Here is a 17889-nt window from a genome sequence, read left to right as displayed (position 1 = left end):
TTAATGAATATGGGTTGTTTTTGAAAAAGTTTAAATTGGTTGTAAATTTTCATGGTGTTACAGATGAAGACATTTTAATTAAAATCCTTTCTTTATTTGCCAATAATTTCATTTTGTTAAATAAAATATTAAATAATAAAATTAAAATGTTTTCCAGAAAATTTATTGTTCAATAGTTCAATTTTTCAGTAATCTCGTAAGTTGCTATCCAAAAAAGTAAGTTTTTATTGAATACTTTTTGTTAAATCCTAAAATCATAAATTCAGTTAGGTACTTAATATAGAAAGTTTGTTTATATGTATTTTCATGATTCAAAAGTTCATTAAAAAATGAATTCATTTATAAAAATATACTCAAGTATATGTTTCGTGCTTTTGAATCAAAGTGAATTTTCAAACAATTATAATTTTATGTTTAGGTAGATTTTTTTTTTATATTTACATAACATTATATAAATTATTGATAATATTATCAGAAACAATTTGAATAATCGTGACAGTTTCAAATGTATGTGGTGGAAGGAAAATATTTCCTTTATCGATCCAAATTGATCAAACTCGGACCGATTCAACTCAATATAACAAACTACACAACATCTTTTCTACTGAAACCCGGTTCGAATATATTTTGTGTTTTTAAATCAAATTCATTTTTCAAATTATATTTAGGTAACTTATTTATAATATTATTAGAAATGATTATAACAATATCTTTAGAAAAATATTTTAGTTAAATTGAGATTACAATTTAGTTTTTGCATTTATCACTACAATTGATCACTTTTAACTATTTACAAAATATTCTTTGGTTTTTTAAATGGAACTGAAATTTATATTTAAGTTGACATTATAACGTTATATTTAAATTAACTATTTAAGTATTTTATCCAAACTGTTCAAAAATTGTAACTTTAAACTGATAATGGTTTACACACAACAACATTTTAAATCTAATAAATTAAGTATAATATGTTAAAAGTTAAAGAGATAACTTTATAAGTAGAAGTAAAAATATTATTTTAAAATTGAAATTTAGTTTATTTATGATTACACTTTAAGTTTGATATTTATTTAACCTTATTAACCAACTTATAATCATTATTATAAAGACACTATAATTTATCACTTTTAACTATTTCTAAAATATTTTTTGTGTTGTTTAAGTTAGACTAAAATTTATATTTTAGTTGACCCTGTAATGCTATATTTAAATTAATAATTTAAGTATTTTATACAAGTTGTTCCAAAATTTTATATTTAAAATGATAATGGTTTACATCCAACAAAATATTAAAACTAATAAATTAAGTATAATATGTTAAAAGTTAAAAAACACAGCTTTATAAGTAGAAGTAAAAATATCTTTAGAAAAGTATTTTAGTTAAATTGAGATTACAATTTAGTTTTTGCATTTATCACTACAATTGATCACTTTTAACTATTTACAAAATATTCTTTGGTTTTTTAAGTGGAACTGAAATTTATATTTAAGTTGATATTGTAATGTTATATTTAAGTTAAAAATTTAAGTATTTTTTCCAAACTATTCAAAAGTTGTAACTTTAAACTGGTAATGATTTACATATAACAACATATTAAATATAATAAATTAAGTATAATATGCTAAAAGTTAAAAACATAATTTTAAAAGTAGAAGTAAATAAATTATTTTAAAATTAAAATTTAATTTATTTATGATTACACTTTAGGTTTGATATTTATTTAACCATATTAACCAACTTATCATCATTATTAGAAAGACACTATAATTTATCACTTTTAACTATTTATAAAATACTGTTTGAGTTTTTTAAGTTAGATTAAAATTTATATTTAAGTTGACCCTGTAATGTTATATTTAAATTAATAATTTAAGTACTTTATACAAATTATTCCAAAATTGTATCCTTAAAATGATAATGGTTTACATTCAACAATATATTAAAACTAATAAATTAAGTATAATATGTTAAAAGTTAAAAAACATAACTTTATAAGCAGAAGTAAATATATTATTTTAATATTAAAATTTAGTTTATATATGATTACACTTTAGGTTTGATATTTATTTAACCTAATTAACCAAATTATAATTATTATCAGAAAGAAATTGAAAAGTCATGGGAGATTTAAATGAATGTGGTGAAAGGAAAAATAAATGTGAGTTTCAAATAAATGTGGTGAAAGAAAAAAATGCTTCCTTTATAAGTGTACTAGTTGAATATCTGTGCGTTGCACAAAATACAACAATATACTTGAAACTTTACAAATATATGTTTTTTAAATATATCAGTGACATTGTTATTAACGTTTATAGAATAAATCTTATAATAAGTTGGTATAAATATTGTTTGTTTTGAATTATATGATAATATAAATATCTTTTAAAATTGTATAATCTTAAGTGTCTTAATGATGTCTACCTGCAGGTTACTTATGAATAAAATTAAATATATTATATGATTATATGATATTTATAGTTGTTGTTATGATTAATTAATTTTAAAAAGTTTATTTGCTTAAAATTTTAATTTCTAGCATTGTAATTATTTAAAACATCAAACATTGTTTTTGTTTTTAAAGACAACAATATAATTTTTGTATATAATTTTACTTTTAATTATTGTTGTTGTAAGTTATTTAAAACAACGTATTTTGAAACTCTTAATTATTTTAATTTGGTTTAAAAAATTTAATGTTTTTAAAAGTTATTTGATGAATATTGTTAGTTTCTATGATTGTAGTTATTTAAAACAAAAAACATTATTTTTTCTTTTAAAGAAAATATTATAGTTTTTTTTATATTATATTACTTTTAACTATTATTATTGTAAGTTACTTTTAAGCTATTTATTTGAAAATTGTTAATGATTATAAAAAATAGTTTCATGGTTTTTTTTGTGAATTTAGGAATACAATTTAGGTTTAACACTATGATTTATAATCTTTAACTATTTATAAAACAATCTCTCGATTTTTTTTTTCAAGTTTAACTGAAATTTTGATTTAAGTTAATTGTTTAATATTATATTGAAATTAATAATTTAACTATTTTGCATCAACTCATAAATTATACAAATGTTGTGACTTTAAAATGATAATTGCTCCTATACGGAGAACATATTTAAACTAATAAGTTAACTATAATATGTTTAAAAAGTTAAAGTCATAATTTTATAAATAGAAATATAATATGAGATTTTAATATTATAGTTTAGTCAATCGTTTGAATGACTTCTATACGCGAGTTACACATGAATAAAATTAAATATAATATATTGTTTAATGTTGTTTATAGTTGTTGTTACTCTTAATTAATTTTTAAAAATTATTTGTTCAATATTTTAATTTCTGTCGTTATAATTTTTTAAAACATCAAACATTGTTTTTTTATGGGTTTAGGTCATTTTTGGTCACTTAACTTTTGGTTTTGTGCTCATTTGGTTACTTCACTATTTTTAAGTTTTAAAAGGTCATCAAACTTTTGACTTTGTGCTCATTTAGTCACTTAACTTTTGGTTTGGTCAAATTTAGTCACCTAACTTTTAGATTTGTGCTCATTGAGTCACCTAACTTTTAAAATTGTGATCATTTAGTCACTCAAATTTTAATTTTTTTTAAAAGTAGCACAATTTTAAAAGTTAGGTGACTAAATGTGACCAAAACAAAAATTAAGTGACTAAATGAGCACAAAGCCAGAATTTTGATGACATTTTAAAACTTAAAAAGAGTTAAGTGACCAAATAAGCATAAAACCAAAAGTTAAGTGACCAAAAATAACCTAAACCATTTTTTTTATTTTAAAGTTAACAATATAATCATTTATATAGAAATATTCTTAACTATTGTTATTGTAAGTTATTTTAATCTACTTATTTGAAATTTTTTAATGATTATAAAAATATTTTTAGGAAATATTTTAGTTAAATTGAGATTACAATTTAGTTTTTGTACTTATCACTACAATTTATCACTTTTAACTATTTATAAAATATTCTTTGGTTTTTCAAGTGGAACTGAAATTTATATATAGGTTGATACTGTAATTTTATATTTAAATTAATAATTTAAGTATTTTGTCCAAACTATTCAAAAGTTGTAGTTTTAAACTGATAATTGTTTACATACAACAACATTTTAAATCTAATAAATTAAATATAATATATTAAAAGTTAAAGACATAACTTTATAAGTAGAAGTAAATATATTATTTTAAAATTAAAATTTAGTTTATTTATGATTACACATTAGGTTTGATATTTATTGAACTTTATTAACCAACTTATAATCATTATTAGAAAGACACTAGAATTTATCACTTTTAACTATTTACAAAATATTTTTTGGGTTGTTTAAGTTAAACTAAAATTTATATTTAAGTTGACCTTGTAATGTTATATTTAAATTAATAATTTAAGTATTTTATACAAATTGTTCCAAAATTGTATATTTCAAATGATAATGGTTTACATCCAATACTATATTAAAACTAATAAATTAAGTATAATATGTTAAAAGTTAAAAAAAACTTAATTTTATAAGTAAAAGTAAAGATATTATTTTAATATTGAAATTTAGTTCATATATGGTTACACTTTAGGTTTGATATTTATTTAACTTTATTAACCAACTTATAACTATTATTAGAAAGAAATTGAAAAGTTATGAGAGTTTCAAATGAATGTGGTGACAGGAAAAATGATTCCTTTATAATATAGTATGATATGATAATGATATATATATATATATATATATATATATATATATATATATATATATATATATATATATATATATATATATATATTTGCAGATCAACACATGCAAAAATCTAGGTAGCATGCCATTTTTTTTAGTTTTTATGGTTCACCATTATGATTTGTTTGTTGATTGTTATGAAGTTCATATACAAAAGTTATCAAAGTTTTTTTTTCTTTTTTTTTTTTTCATAATTCTTATCGAATAGGCTACTTTTAAGCTAAAAAATTGTGAATTTCTAACATCCGGGTTTAGAGTGTAATTTATCTACGGGCAACCCTTGTTAAAAAGTCTGAATTAAAAAAAAATAGTCATAATTTTCAAAGTTGAGTTTTTTTTTTTTACATAAGTTTTACCGAGTAACCTACTTTAAATCTAAAAAATAAGACTTCCTGAAATCCAAATTGGGAGTGTAATATTTTCATGGATAAACTTTATTACAAAGAACATAATGAAATAAGATAGACTCAAACGGAGTTCCTATGCAAAATTTTTGAATGATCAAATTTGTGTTTTTCTTTTCATATATGTCACCGAATAGTCTACTTTGAAGCTAAAAAAATATGACTTTTTGACATCCAAATTTGGAATATAATATGTCAATGGAAAACATTTGTTACAAAAAACACAATGATTTTTTAGTTCAAACGGAGTTTATATGAAAGAGTTATGAATGTTTGAATTTATAAATAAAAAAATGATTTTCACAAGTGGCTCACCTTTGAAAATCATGGCAATAATTTCATTTTCGAAAATTATGACTATTTTGTTAGAAAAAATTTGGTTATTACACTCATTTCTCAAATAGTAACTAGATTTTCAACTCTATACTATCTAATAAATAAAAATGATATGTGTTACATGTCATTTTTCTAGAATATTAGTTCAAAACTTTATCATTCATTCTCTTGTTGACATATATTTTTAAAATAAATTAAGATATTTTTTTAAAACATTATCATTCTAGAATATTAGCCTCACATATTTTTCTCTATTAATTCAGTTTCTAAATCTCTATACTAATTAAAGAATAATTCTTTTGTCATGTGTCACCATATTAGACATTTTAATTAATGTGTTGCCACTTGTCAATCTATTAGTTTTTCATTTTAAATTTATTAGACCTCCTCATTAATATGATTCTATTTTAAATTTTAATTTTTAAATTTTAATTTTTAAATTTTAATTTTTAAATTTTAAATTATTGTTTTCATTAATTCACAAATAAAAAATATCTAATATATATTAAAATTAATTTATATATTTATTTGAATCAATGATTATAATTTCACATAACTAATAAAAAATATCTCTTAAATTAATAATTTATTTAAAATAACTTATTAATAATTTTGAGTTTTTACTATAAAAGTTTGATTAATTTTATAACCGTGGTTCCCACGGGTTATAAACTAGTTTCAAATAAATTAAGATATGTATTAGATTTGAAATTTGAAATTTAAAATAAATTATTTGAAATTCTCTAACATAAATGTCATCAAAATAAGGTAACTAAAATTTAGAGATTTGTAACCTATTTAAATCTTTTAGAATTTAAATTTAAATTGATTTCTTAGGAGTAAGTCTTTTCATTAAAAATAATACCTACAAATCATGGTAACTAATTTGAAATAAGTTCCATTTCTCTATTAACTCGTTTTAATTTTTGATATTTAAATAAATCAAAATATGTATTAAATTTAAAATTTAAAATAAGTTATTTGAAACTTAAAATTTCTATAATATACATTTTAATTATGGGTGGTGATATTTCCACTTGCATATTTGATACTTCCACTTAAAATCAAATTGCTTTACATTTTTACCCTTATTTGAAATTTACAAAAATATAGAAATAGATAAGAAGCCCAATAATCAAGTCAATACGATCCTTCTTTCCAAACATCGAACCATTCCTCTTCCTATTAGCCCATCGTCGTTCAAGAATTTTCCTTTTTCTTCGCATATCGCCATTATTTCTTCTCCGTTTTCTAGTCGTTGCTGTTTCATTGCCCTTCACCGGTTGTCGGTATTGAGAAGTAGGAGCCATAAAAAACAAAGTATTTAACATTTGTTGATTATATTCCTGATTTCATTTGAATTATATTACATTTGTTTCTACCGGTTCATAAGTTTTTCACGATATGAAAAATAAACAAATCTAATATAACCAATTTTTGTTTTAGGTTTTGGATGATTGAGAGTTAGTCGACGTTTGAATCTAAAATTAATATGTGCATGCCCATTCATTTGTTTCTAGAAAGTCGAAGATTAATGATGAGAATAAATGGAATTTGAAAACCAATATTTGGAAGAATAATATTCTCAACTAGAGACCTGGTTCAAGGTTTTTGATGTACAAATTGACAGTTTCGTGAAAGCCCTTGTTGATTGACTTCGACTTATCAAAAGGGAGTGCATTTGAATAATTTGATTTCAAGGATAAATTTTATACATGAATGAAGTCGTAGCATATTTTTAAATGGTTTTATGGTTAACACAGTTTTATATTTTAAAATGACGTTAACTTGAATGCATTCCAATAATTCCAATAATGGGATTGTGTGATGAATAATAAAAACACAAATTGATTTTTATTAGCAATAAAAAAAAAGGGGGGGGGGGGGGGGAAGAAAAGATTGAATCATTTGGTTGAACGTTTTAATAGATAAGAAGCGGCACATGTTATCTATTTATAACTCTTCATTTTTTTTTGTAAACTTTTTAAAGGGTAAAAATGTCAAAACATTTTATTTTAAGTGGAAGAATCATATATACAAGTGGAAATATCAATACCCTTTAATTATGTGTAAACTCCATGAAATACAGAAACAAAATTTTTTGGGATTTGAACTGATTTAAATATGTTATGAATTTAAGTTTACATTGAATTTTTAGGATTAAATCTCATTCATTACTATCGAAGCATACTTTATGTAACCAGATGTTGCTATAGTTATTTATGCTAATAAATCATTTCTAAAGTTTTTCATTGCAAATAGTCAACTGTACAATAAGAATGACACCACGAGACTAACCGCTATTTAAAAAAAAAAACTTTCTAGAGAATACATCTACTATAGGTAAGCTGTTACGGAACTTTGTGTGTATTGTGGTCAAATCCTTGCTGCCATAGTTTTTACTTTGTTAGAATTTTATCTGATGATTAGGTGTGTACTCTTATTAACTTTTTATTCTTTTAGTAATATTTTGTTAATTGTTTTTTGTGAAAAATGCATCTTCAATTTATATGTTCGAAGTTATGCCAAACTTGGTGTAAGAAAAAAATATTTGACGAATATTCTTATATCATTTATTATTATTAATTTCAATATATGAACCAAAAATTGATACATTATATTAGTTTATATTTAGACAAATCCTCACTTCATCTATATTATTTTGTTTATACTTTATTAAATTAAACTTATATTCATGAAACTAAATACTATAAGCATTAAATGATGTATTTTCGTTTAACTCATTTTGAATTTTTTTAGATTTTATTATGAAATATCGATTATATGAAAATATCATATTACCATTTCGCAGTCTTTGTTATTAATTATTGAATATTTTCCTCATTAAATATTTATAATACACCATCCCACTTACAAAAAAAAAATCTTATTTCAACATTCTACTTCCAAACTTTGACTTCAACACTGTATTTTTATAGTCATACTATTTCTTCGTGTTTCTGTCGCTTTTTGTATGTATTTAATAAAATACAATATCATTCTACTTTGAAAGTACAATTTTTCAATACAAATAGGGAAAATCATACGGTAGCACATTAACGTTTTGACAATTGTCTAATTTGATCACTAAAGTTTTTTTTGGTACATCAAACCACTGAACTCCATTTTTACCTTTTAATTACACAAGTTTTCAAAAAATTAGATGGTTTTTGCTTAGATGGATTTTTTCAATTTTATAAAAAAAAAATCAAAAAAATCATATATTTTTTATGTACATGGCTTTTCCTTTTCCCCAAATTTAAAACTCATTCCTCCTCTCTTTCCTCTTTACGAGTTTGAAGAACCATCGCCACCGTTACTTCTTCTCCGGTCCCAGAACCAACCCTAGCCACCTCCTTCATCTCCGAGATTTTGAGCTTCTACGTCTGCCACCAATCGCGCTCCTACGTGGCATGCCATTGATCGAAGCTTCAATTTGTGTAAAAATTTTGCTGAAAAGGTGTTCCAGTCGTTCTCCATTGTCCCTCTCTGTGAACTCCTTCCAAACTTCAAGTTCTCCGACCTCACAAATAGGTATATAAATTTCCATTTTTTATTAAGATTTTAGATTAGATGGATTTTGTTCTTGATTTGGACTTTTTCACGATTTCCCGATTTCAAATTTTGGGTTTTGTTCTAATTTTGATTCCGATTTTGCATCTGGGAATTCATTTTGTTCAGATTTTGATTCCGATTTTTGCATCCGTGAATTCGGTTTCTTCCATATTTGTTGCACAAACTTCATTTTTTGCATCTTGGTTTCGTTGATTTGGATAGTATTCATTTTTTCCATCTGTGTTCTTTGACCTCTAAAAAAATAAGAATCAGGCTTCATTTTACAATATGAATCGTTGAATGCTTTGATTTTTATTTTGCAGATTAGGTAAAGAATTTGGTATCCGATTTGTGTTCTCGTTCAAGAACCCATATCAACGATTGGTTTATGATTTGCGATTTCTGGAACTACTAACTGGAGACCGATGTTCCACGTCTGTTTCATCTGACCTGAAGACGGATGATTTTTGGGTGGTTGTTTATTTCTAGTTTTTGGTTACAATTGCCAATTTTGGGGAAGTGTTAGACGATGTCATTACTAGAGACAGGGGTGAGATTAGGTGGTGTGGGTTGTAGAACACAATGGATTCCATGAACTCCATTTAGTGAACCTGTCATGTCGATCTCCATCTGATTACTTTCTTTGTGCGTGATTGGTCTCTGTTTCATGTACTGCAACATCAATCTCCAAATTTTGTTGTTGGTGGTGAAGGGTGATGATGGTGGTGGGAGGTGGGTTAGAAGAAGATGAATAATGATGGTTATGATTCCAAAAGAATCAAGACAAATTGATAATTAATGATATATCAGAATATTTGATTTTTTAATTTTTAAAATATTCAAAAAATGCCACCTAAGCAAAGGTAACCGGTGAAACCGTCTAATTTTTTGAAAAAAGGTGTAATGTCATTTTCCCATACAAATAAATAAAGATTATAAAAGTAATATTTCATATATTTTCACCATTGTATTTTTCGACATATTTTTGTATGTATTGTATTATTATATTTTTTTTTTATGTTTTATCAATGTAGTTTGATTTTCTAAGTTGTCAATGTATATAATACACGAGTCTCTAATCTAGTATTTTAATAAACAAGCACTTATTTATTTCACAATGGATTCATTGCAAAACCATTTATATAACGAAATTATTTTTTGAATGGTTTTCACCGCAAAAATATTTAAAAGAAATTGACAAAATTCATATAATGCTAGAAGACACGTCATTTATTGTGATTATTTGTGAAATTATAATATATCACACAATATATGATTTTGATAATTTTTTTTTTTTCTTTTATGTTTCTTTGTGGTAAGGACTATTTAAACTTTAAAGGCCACTTCCTAGCATAAAATGGTTTTGCAACTGGCCTATTGCGAAATACATGGTTATTTATTTATTTATTTGCTATTTTGTTAAAAATACTCCACTTATTTTGGTTAATTTTCTGTGATTGAGAGTTCAGCTTTAGATATTAGTCATTTAGTCTAAGGTCTTGTTTTTAATAATGTTTACCTTAGAATATATTTGAGATAATGACAACAAATATTAGAAAGTCAAAAGAAAAACAGTAAATCCAAATGTAAGAAGCCAGGACTTAATAAGATACACGTCATCTCTATAACTAGTTATTAAGTCGTTCTTTTCCCACTTCTCACTTTCACATAATGATGATCAGTTTGCTACATAAAACCAAGTATGATAATTCAAAATGTCAACATGTTAGTGTTTATTCATTCTTAAGTTTTGAATAAACAAACTACTTAATAACATAGCTTTTTGTATTAAGTCAAAAAGAAACATATTCATATATAATATAGCTTACCAAATTAAGTCATATTTGTTTTCATGCTGAACCTTACAGACCTAAATCTGGTGTGTATTGTGTAGTCTTTTTGTCTTGTAGAAAACATAAGCTAATAAAATTGGGATTGAAAAACTATAAAATGGAAAATGCACCACTGGATTCATCTCATAAGCTTTCATAAGACCCCAACAACTCTGCATCCAAAAAATTTATAAAAAAAAAAAAAAAAAAAAAAAAAGTATAAGTTTAATAAAAAGATGAAAATACAATACTATAATAAACAAATGAACTATGTAAATAACACTTACCTTAAAATGCTTCCAACAAATCGCCAAAGAGAGAATCAAAAGTATACTTCGACTCCATTTCCTCAACTTGTCTAAAACAAACCCACTTAATTTATTTCTTGAATTTAATCTTCCAAAATTACCCTCATAATCATCTCTTTTCTTTCCCGAAATTGAACAAACATGATCTTGATAAATCGCCCTTTCAGCAGCTACACCCAAAATTATAAAAAAAGAAGGTAACACCACAAAATATAAATGTGGAATCACAATCACCATTACATCTGGAAACCCAATAAACTCCAATTTTTTTAAATCTTTAAAATCCACCACCCATCCTTTATATGTCATATACCCCCTCTCACCACCTTCAGTAAAAACTTGACCTAAAAGCCATGGACATAGTAAAAGGTACAACAAATACGCCAACATTAATTTCCACAAAAACGGGATGTTATGCACCTCGGTGAAAACCCATGTCAAAAGACTAAAAAGCCCTTTATTCGACTTGTAAAAAAGGTAAGTGTATTGCCTTTTCCACAAAAGGGTAATGAATTTTGGTAGAACAAGAACAATGAACATGAGAAGGTAAAAAGACCAAAAAATCGGGTAGTATAATCCCTCCCATTGGCACCCCATGACAAAAAACTCCTTCCATGTCCATGAAAGATTAGCACGAAAACCGTTTAATGAAAAAGGGATCAAATTTGATGAAATTGTTAAATCATTGATGTCAATTGCTTCGATTTGTAGCCAATATCGTGTAGGATTTGGATCAATGAAAGGTTTAGAATTCCATGGGGAAGTGTATATATGATCTGCATTTTCACTCATGGGTGTTTCAAGAACCATGTAAAGATCCCCATGGGTAGAATCGTAAATTTTCGCGGTAACTTTTTTGATTACATTTGAAGAAAAAACCAAAGCTTTGATGTGTGAGTGTGACATGTCATCTAACGATTGACATTTGTATTTGTTCAAAATGGTTGTTGATAAATATCGTGAATCTAATGGAAATGTAGGCAATATCAAGATTTCTTTAACTCCATTCTTGAAATTAATATCCATGAATGAAATATGCCCTTGATCGATTGCCATGATACGCATAGATCGGCTTTTCCTCCAATCGCCCATTTCCATTTCCCAAAATTCGTTGACTTTTTGACTTTCATTTGGACAAATTGTGCTACTTGATTGAGTCTTTTCATGGATATTGAGTTGGAGAAGGTTGTAGGAGTTTATTTCATGGTGTCGTTTCAAATTGTTACCAAATCTTGTGTGGAGATGGCCACAAAGGTAAGCGGATATGGAATGGTTGAGGAATATGTGTTTGAGGGTATTTTTGGAATTTGTGGATGCGGAGAATGAAAGAGGGAAATGGCCAAGGGCGATTTTGGTTAATGGTTTTGCTGACGTGGCGTCATGTTGTGAGAGATGAGAGTTTAATTCGGTTAAGAGTTGGTCAGTTGGATGGCCGAATACATTTGTGGGCCCGCGTAAGCCCGTGGATGTTGTGCTGTTGAATGAAACAAATAGAAGATCTCGTGGGCCCATCTGGAAAAAAAAAATTAAATAATTATTCGATTCTGATTCTTCAAGTCATAATAATCACTTTGAAAATGCAGAAAGAACAACTTAATAGATTAAGTCCCAAGTTTTTAACAATTTGCCCTCATATATTAAATAAGATATTGATTTATAAATGGATGATAAAATGGAGGTTGAAAATGAAAAGTAACCTGCAGAGTAACACTATTGACAGATTGAGTTCTTCCCAATTGGCCAGTGATGCTATATTTTGAAAAATAATCATATGAATCACCCGTTGTGGGAACACCAAAATTATCATGATTTCCTCTAAGATCATAGAAGATGCTCTTATCAAGGCCACTCTTGTTGATTACATTTTCCATTGTATTTTGGTATTCAATCCACTCTTCTTCATTCTGCTTCATTGTCAATAGATCCTTGCTTTTACCATCTGGTAAGAATTACATGATTATGATTTAGAAAAACAGAACCCATTATCTTAGGGGATGTTTAAATGTGCTACAAAACCAATTCTGATTATGATTTCTTTTAAGGCCAAAATGATTATATTTATTGGGACAGGTTAGAAGTTGCTGCAAGAAAGCTAAATTTTAGGGCAAATGTAACATTAGGTATCTCTATCTTTAATCAAATGATTATATATTTGATTCTTGAAATAAAGATGATCACTTTGAAAACACAGTTAGGTTTAGATGTGAATTCCGAAGTGATGATATGATTAGTTTTTAGTGTTTGGGTAACCTAATTGTACTTAGGTTATTGAAAGCAAAGCAAAATTACTCATGTGCTGTTATCTATCTATTATCTCCTTGTATAAACAGAAATTTTCAAACTCAATATCCTAAAAAGCAGTGATTATTATCAAATTCTGATAATTGCATAAAACGTCATCAAAATCAACTCTTCACCATATGGCATCAGATTAATTCCAAAGAGGTAGTAAAATTCAAGAAAAGAATACCAGTGAGATCGCCAGTGATGAAAACCAACGAAGGATTGATCATGGATAGAGTTGAACCCATAAATTTCTGGAACTCAGAAGCTCTCTCAGGACGATGAACACTAAAATGAAGATCAGAGAGCTGAACGATCCACACCACATCATGCTCACCCTTTACTTCTACTATCTCTCCGTTCTTTACATTGCTATTACTGTCGCTACTATTACAATTCTTACACAAGAACAAAAGGATCAATAACAAGGTAATGTTGATGCCCATTTCGGCAATTTTTTGTTGTATGATCCTCCCCGGCGGAGAAACACCCCCTTCAAGGGTTTCGTGGTGGTGTTTTGGGGCTTCACTTGGCCCCTAGAGCGCAATCACACAAGTCGTGCCTTTTCCTATCAGTGATGATCATGTTGTTCCTGTAAAATCGATAACACATACAATCTGTTTTATATTTGGGTAAATTTTCGGTGTTTGATTCCAACTTTGGGGTTTATGTGTTTCACAGTTAGGACTAGGGCTTTTTTTTCTCTTAAAAAATAATAATAAATAATTAGAAACATAAGCTTGTTTCTTATTGCTAAACAATTAGACTAATTTTATTTATTATTATTTAATATTAAGGTAAAATTAGAGTTTATCAAAATAATGATTAATTTCACAGATAATATCTACGAAAAGGCTATCTTGCAGAAAAAAGAAATAAGTTTTTAATTTAATCTAAGGATTTTGTTATCTAAGAAATGTCGAAATCTTCTGCCAAAAAAAAATGATAAATCTCATTTTTGTCATTTTCACATGTTAAAAGTACAATGTCAAGTTTCTTTGCTATGAAAATAGTTTTTGAAAATTTCAACCATAAAAAACTTTAAATAAATAATTTTTTTACTAGAATACTAAGATTTTATATTTTGCATATAGTTTTGTAGGTCACACATTCGGGATTCTCTAGAATTTTTTTGGTCATTTTCGCGTGTCACAACTACAATATTAAAGGAATATAAGCAATAAGTGTGACATTTCGTCATAAGACGACTTCTATTTTTTAAGTCTACCGTTTATGTAACACTTTTTATAATATTTATTTGATTTGATTGGCTTCTCAACTTTGTGAAACAACAACCTAAAAATTTCAAACTTAAAACCAATCATAGTAACATATTAACTTAGTAAATAATATTTATATTAACATATGTGTACAAATTCGATTTTATTTTAACTTAATAATTAAAATACATACATATATTTCAAGGTACGCATGTTCTATTTATGTATTTTAATTTAATTGTCATTGTTTAGAAATACTAATTCGGAATGGTAAAAAAAATGACCTTTAATAACGATTTCACAGATGAAAGTCAAACACTTTCGCATGTAACAAATGTGAAATGGTAAAAAACGACTTTTTCGCATGTGGAAGTTACCATTTCGCAAAAGACATGTACGAATGACCTTTTTTTTTTAATTTTTATTTTATTTTTAAAAACAATAATTTCTTTGATAATTTATCCACTTTTCGTAGATGACAAGCGGATTGCACATGTGAGACATGCAAAATTTATGGCTATTTACGAAATATCATCCTAATTTTTGGAAAACTTTTATTTTGATTAGTCATTTTTTTTTTCTCATATACTAATATGCTTGGTGTATTAAAAGGAACAAAATATAAAACAATGAAAAAGCTCTATGTAGAGCTTGTATAATTTGAAAAAAAACTTATTGATTAAAAAATCTCTCTAAGAACCGAAATTGCTTTTCCATCAATTTATGCATGAGACATGGCGACGCACAAATACTATTTGTATCATTTTATTATTGCTTATATAAATTGCATATTAACAATTCGTTGAAAATCTATTAAGACACACCACAATCATTGAAAAACTCATGGTTAACACTAATGATCTACAAGATATTAGAAAAACTTTGGATTAAATAAACTTCCACGAATTTTTAAGAACTCATTTGATCAAAGCCTTTCCACTTGAACCCCAAGAAAATCGAATTTAGGCGCACCATAAAGAATAACTTAGTATAGTAAATTTTCTACAATGACTTTCAACATGGCGCCACAACTGCTCACATAGTACACATGCATATTAGAACAAAAAACACAACAGATCCTTTGATTTTGCATATGATACAAAAACCATTGTTCAAAAACATCATTTTCAACCAAGACTAACATGTTTAGTGAGATAACTATAGAGAGAAAAAAATCAACTCAATGATAATATAATCAATTCATTATCCATAGCAGCAGTGTAATGATAATGAATGATAATATGATATGCAGCCACAAAAGCACTTATTTAAGCAACAGAGATACACAAACATATATCTGACACAAATTAATCATTCAAGTTATACTAAAGTAATTTCCGATTAATTGGAATTATGCAAAATGGTGTAACAAATCCAGCAGATGATCTGATATCTGAACTAGAGATTTTGCATGAGAATTCAAAAAAAAACAAACAAAATAGTTGTTGATGACATCACATACTCTTACTCTCCTTATTTAGCCTGAGGATGAGATGAAATGAGTTCAACAGCATGAGTAATGGTGCTAATTTTGTCTGCATCACTGTCAGGAATCTCAAATCCAAACTCTTCTTCAAGTGCCATTACAATTTCAACTGTATCTAAACTGTCTAACCCAAGATCATTTTGGAAATGGGCAGTTGGTGTAACCTGCAAACAAAAAACATTATTGGTCTTAACAAGCTAAAGTAGTAGAATGGCTCTAAAACTCATCAATTTAAAGCCATGGATTAAAGTTCATATACTTTGACCACTCATGCTTTTACTTTTCTTAAAGCTTAACAACCCGTCAATCACATATCAACAATTGGTCTTAACAAGTACACATATCTGGCAATAGATCAGTTAAACTCGAATCTATATGGCTATATATCAGGTCTAGTTATTAGAACCCCTTTATAATTCTTTCTGCGAATGTTTGTAAGGAATGAGCTACTTAACTGTAAGTTAGGAATTGATTGGATTAATACATTGAGATAACAAACTCGCACTTTTTTTATCTTAGGATAAGGATTACATTGCTGGTTGATCTATACACCTATCAAGAATTTTTCATTTCTACATATTTTTTTTTTTCAATTTAATATAAAACAACCCGGTAAGGATAGCAAATCTTGCAAATTTCATTTGGAATGGGTAAATCCAAGCATATAGAGATTGGTATATGGGTCCTGACAAAGTCTCGCAATCTTAATCATGATATCAATAGAAACCCTAATCTAAAAAATACTGTTTCTCGGATATACAAGCACCCATACAAGTCATTTATTTACCTTGGAAGGATCGACTTTCTGGAAATTTTTAACGCAAGTAACCACTCGATCAGTGACCTCAGATTTGTCGAGGAAAGATCCTCTGACTTCCTCGGAGAAATGGCGCCTGAACAGCTGAATTACTCCTCCTCCAATTACTCTAGGGTTTTGAACAACGGGTGTCACATTCACACGCAGGTACTTGAGGAGTGCATTTCTCGCCGCCATGGATAAAACCTAGCTCAGCGATCAGAGAGAGAGAAAATGTGTGCGAGTGTGTGTAGCACCTTCTTGCTCGGTCTGGCTGTTTAGGGGTTTACGCTTATAGCTGGATGTGAAGTTCTTGAACATCCCCTTGGATTTTATTTATGGTCACTATCGACCCCTATACTCTTATATTAACTAGGGCTGTCAAATCGGACAATCGTGTTGTGTTTTTGTCTGACACGACACGACACGACAAAATTTTGTATAACAAGAACACGACATGATGTCGTGTTTTTTTTACATTAACACGAAAACAAACTAATTAAAACACGACACGACAAAGATAATATTTCATAATAATTAGTGTATTTCGTTCATACTTAAAGATATATAACACGAAAAACACAACAACCACATGCTTAATCGTGTCAATTTCGTGTCGACTTATAAACACAAACACGACACGACACGACATCGTGTTTTTTAATCTTGACACGAACACGAATTCGAATTTTGATTTTGTCCCGATTTTGTTTCATTTCGTGTATTTTTTTCGTGTCGTGTCATAAATTGACACCCCTAATATTAAATCTATTTTAGTATACCTCCTATGTGATAATGCGACCAAATAAGGGAAAGTTATCACATGACCAAAAAATTAGGTGTGTACAAAAAAAAAAAATACCAAGAAAAATTTAGTTTCATTAAATTGATCAAGATTTTTGTAGAGACCTT

General features: G+C 26.9%; 2 protein-coding genes and 1 long non-coding RNA gene across 3 annotated transcripts; 1 reads left to right on the top strand and 2 right to left on the bottom strand.

Moving 5' to 3' along the window:
- Positions 1-8611: 8611 nt before the first annotated feature.
- LOC111902992 (uncharacterized) lies at positions 8612-9879 on the top strand. The gene is made up of 2 exons (XR_002854018.3): positions 8612-9031; positions 9376-9879. It is a non-coding gene; the product is annotated as an uncharacterized LOC111902992 (long non-coding RNA).
- An 878-nt stretch (positions 9880-10757) lies between these two features.
- On the bottom strand, positions 10758-14146 carry LOC111902993 (putative metallophosphoesterase At3g03305). Its single transcript, XM_023898784.3, has 4 exons — positions 13663-14146; positions 12890-13131; positions 11172-12704; positions 10758-11057 (listed from the first exon to the last, which is right to left on the bottom strand). The coding sequence occupies exons 1-4, from the start codon at positions 13919-13921 to the stop codon at positions 10923-10925; spliced, it is 2169 nt and encodes a 722-aa protein (XP_023754552.1). The 5' UTR covers positions 13922-14146; the 3' UTR covers positions 10758-10922.
- Positions 14147-15942: 1796 nt separating this feature from the next.
- Positions 15943-17251, bottom strand: LOC111902996 (acyl carrier protein 2, mitochondrial). Its single transcript, XM_023898789.2, has 2 exons — positions 16969-17251; positions 15943-16345 (listed from the first exon to the last, which is right to left on the bottom strand). The coding sequence occupies exons 1-2, from the start codon at positions 17173-17175 to the stop codon at positions 16169-16171; spliced, it is 384 nt and encodes a 127-aa protein (XP_023754557.1). The 5' UTR covers positions 17176-17251; the 3' UTR covers positions 15943-16168.
- Between the last annotated feature and the right edge of the window lie 638 nt (positions 17252-17889).

The sequence above is a fragment of the Lactuca sativa genome, chromosome 9 (genome assembly GCF_002870075.4).
Source record: "Lactuca sativa cultivar Salinas chromosome 9, Lsat_Salinas_v11, whole genome shotgun sequence".
NCBI lineage: Eukaryota > Viridiplantae > Streptophyta > Magnoliopsida > Asterales > Asteraceae > Lactuca > Lactuca sativa.
This window is presented reverse-complemented; position numbering and strand designations above follow the sequence as displayed.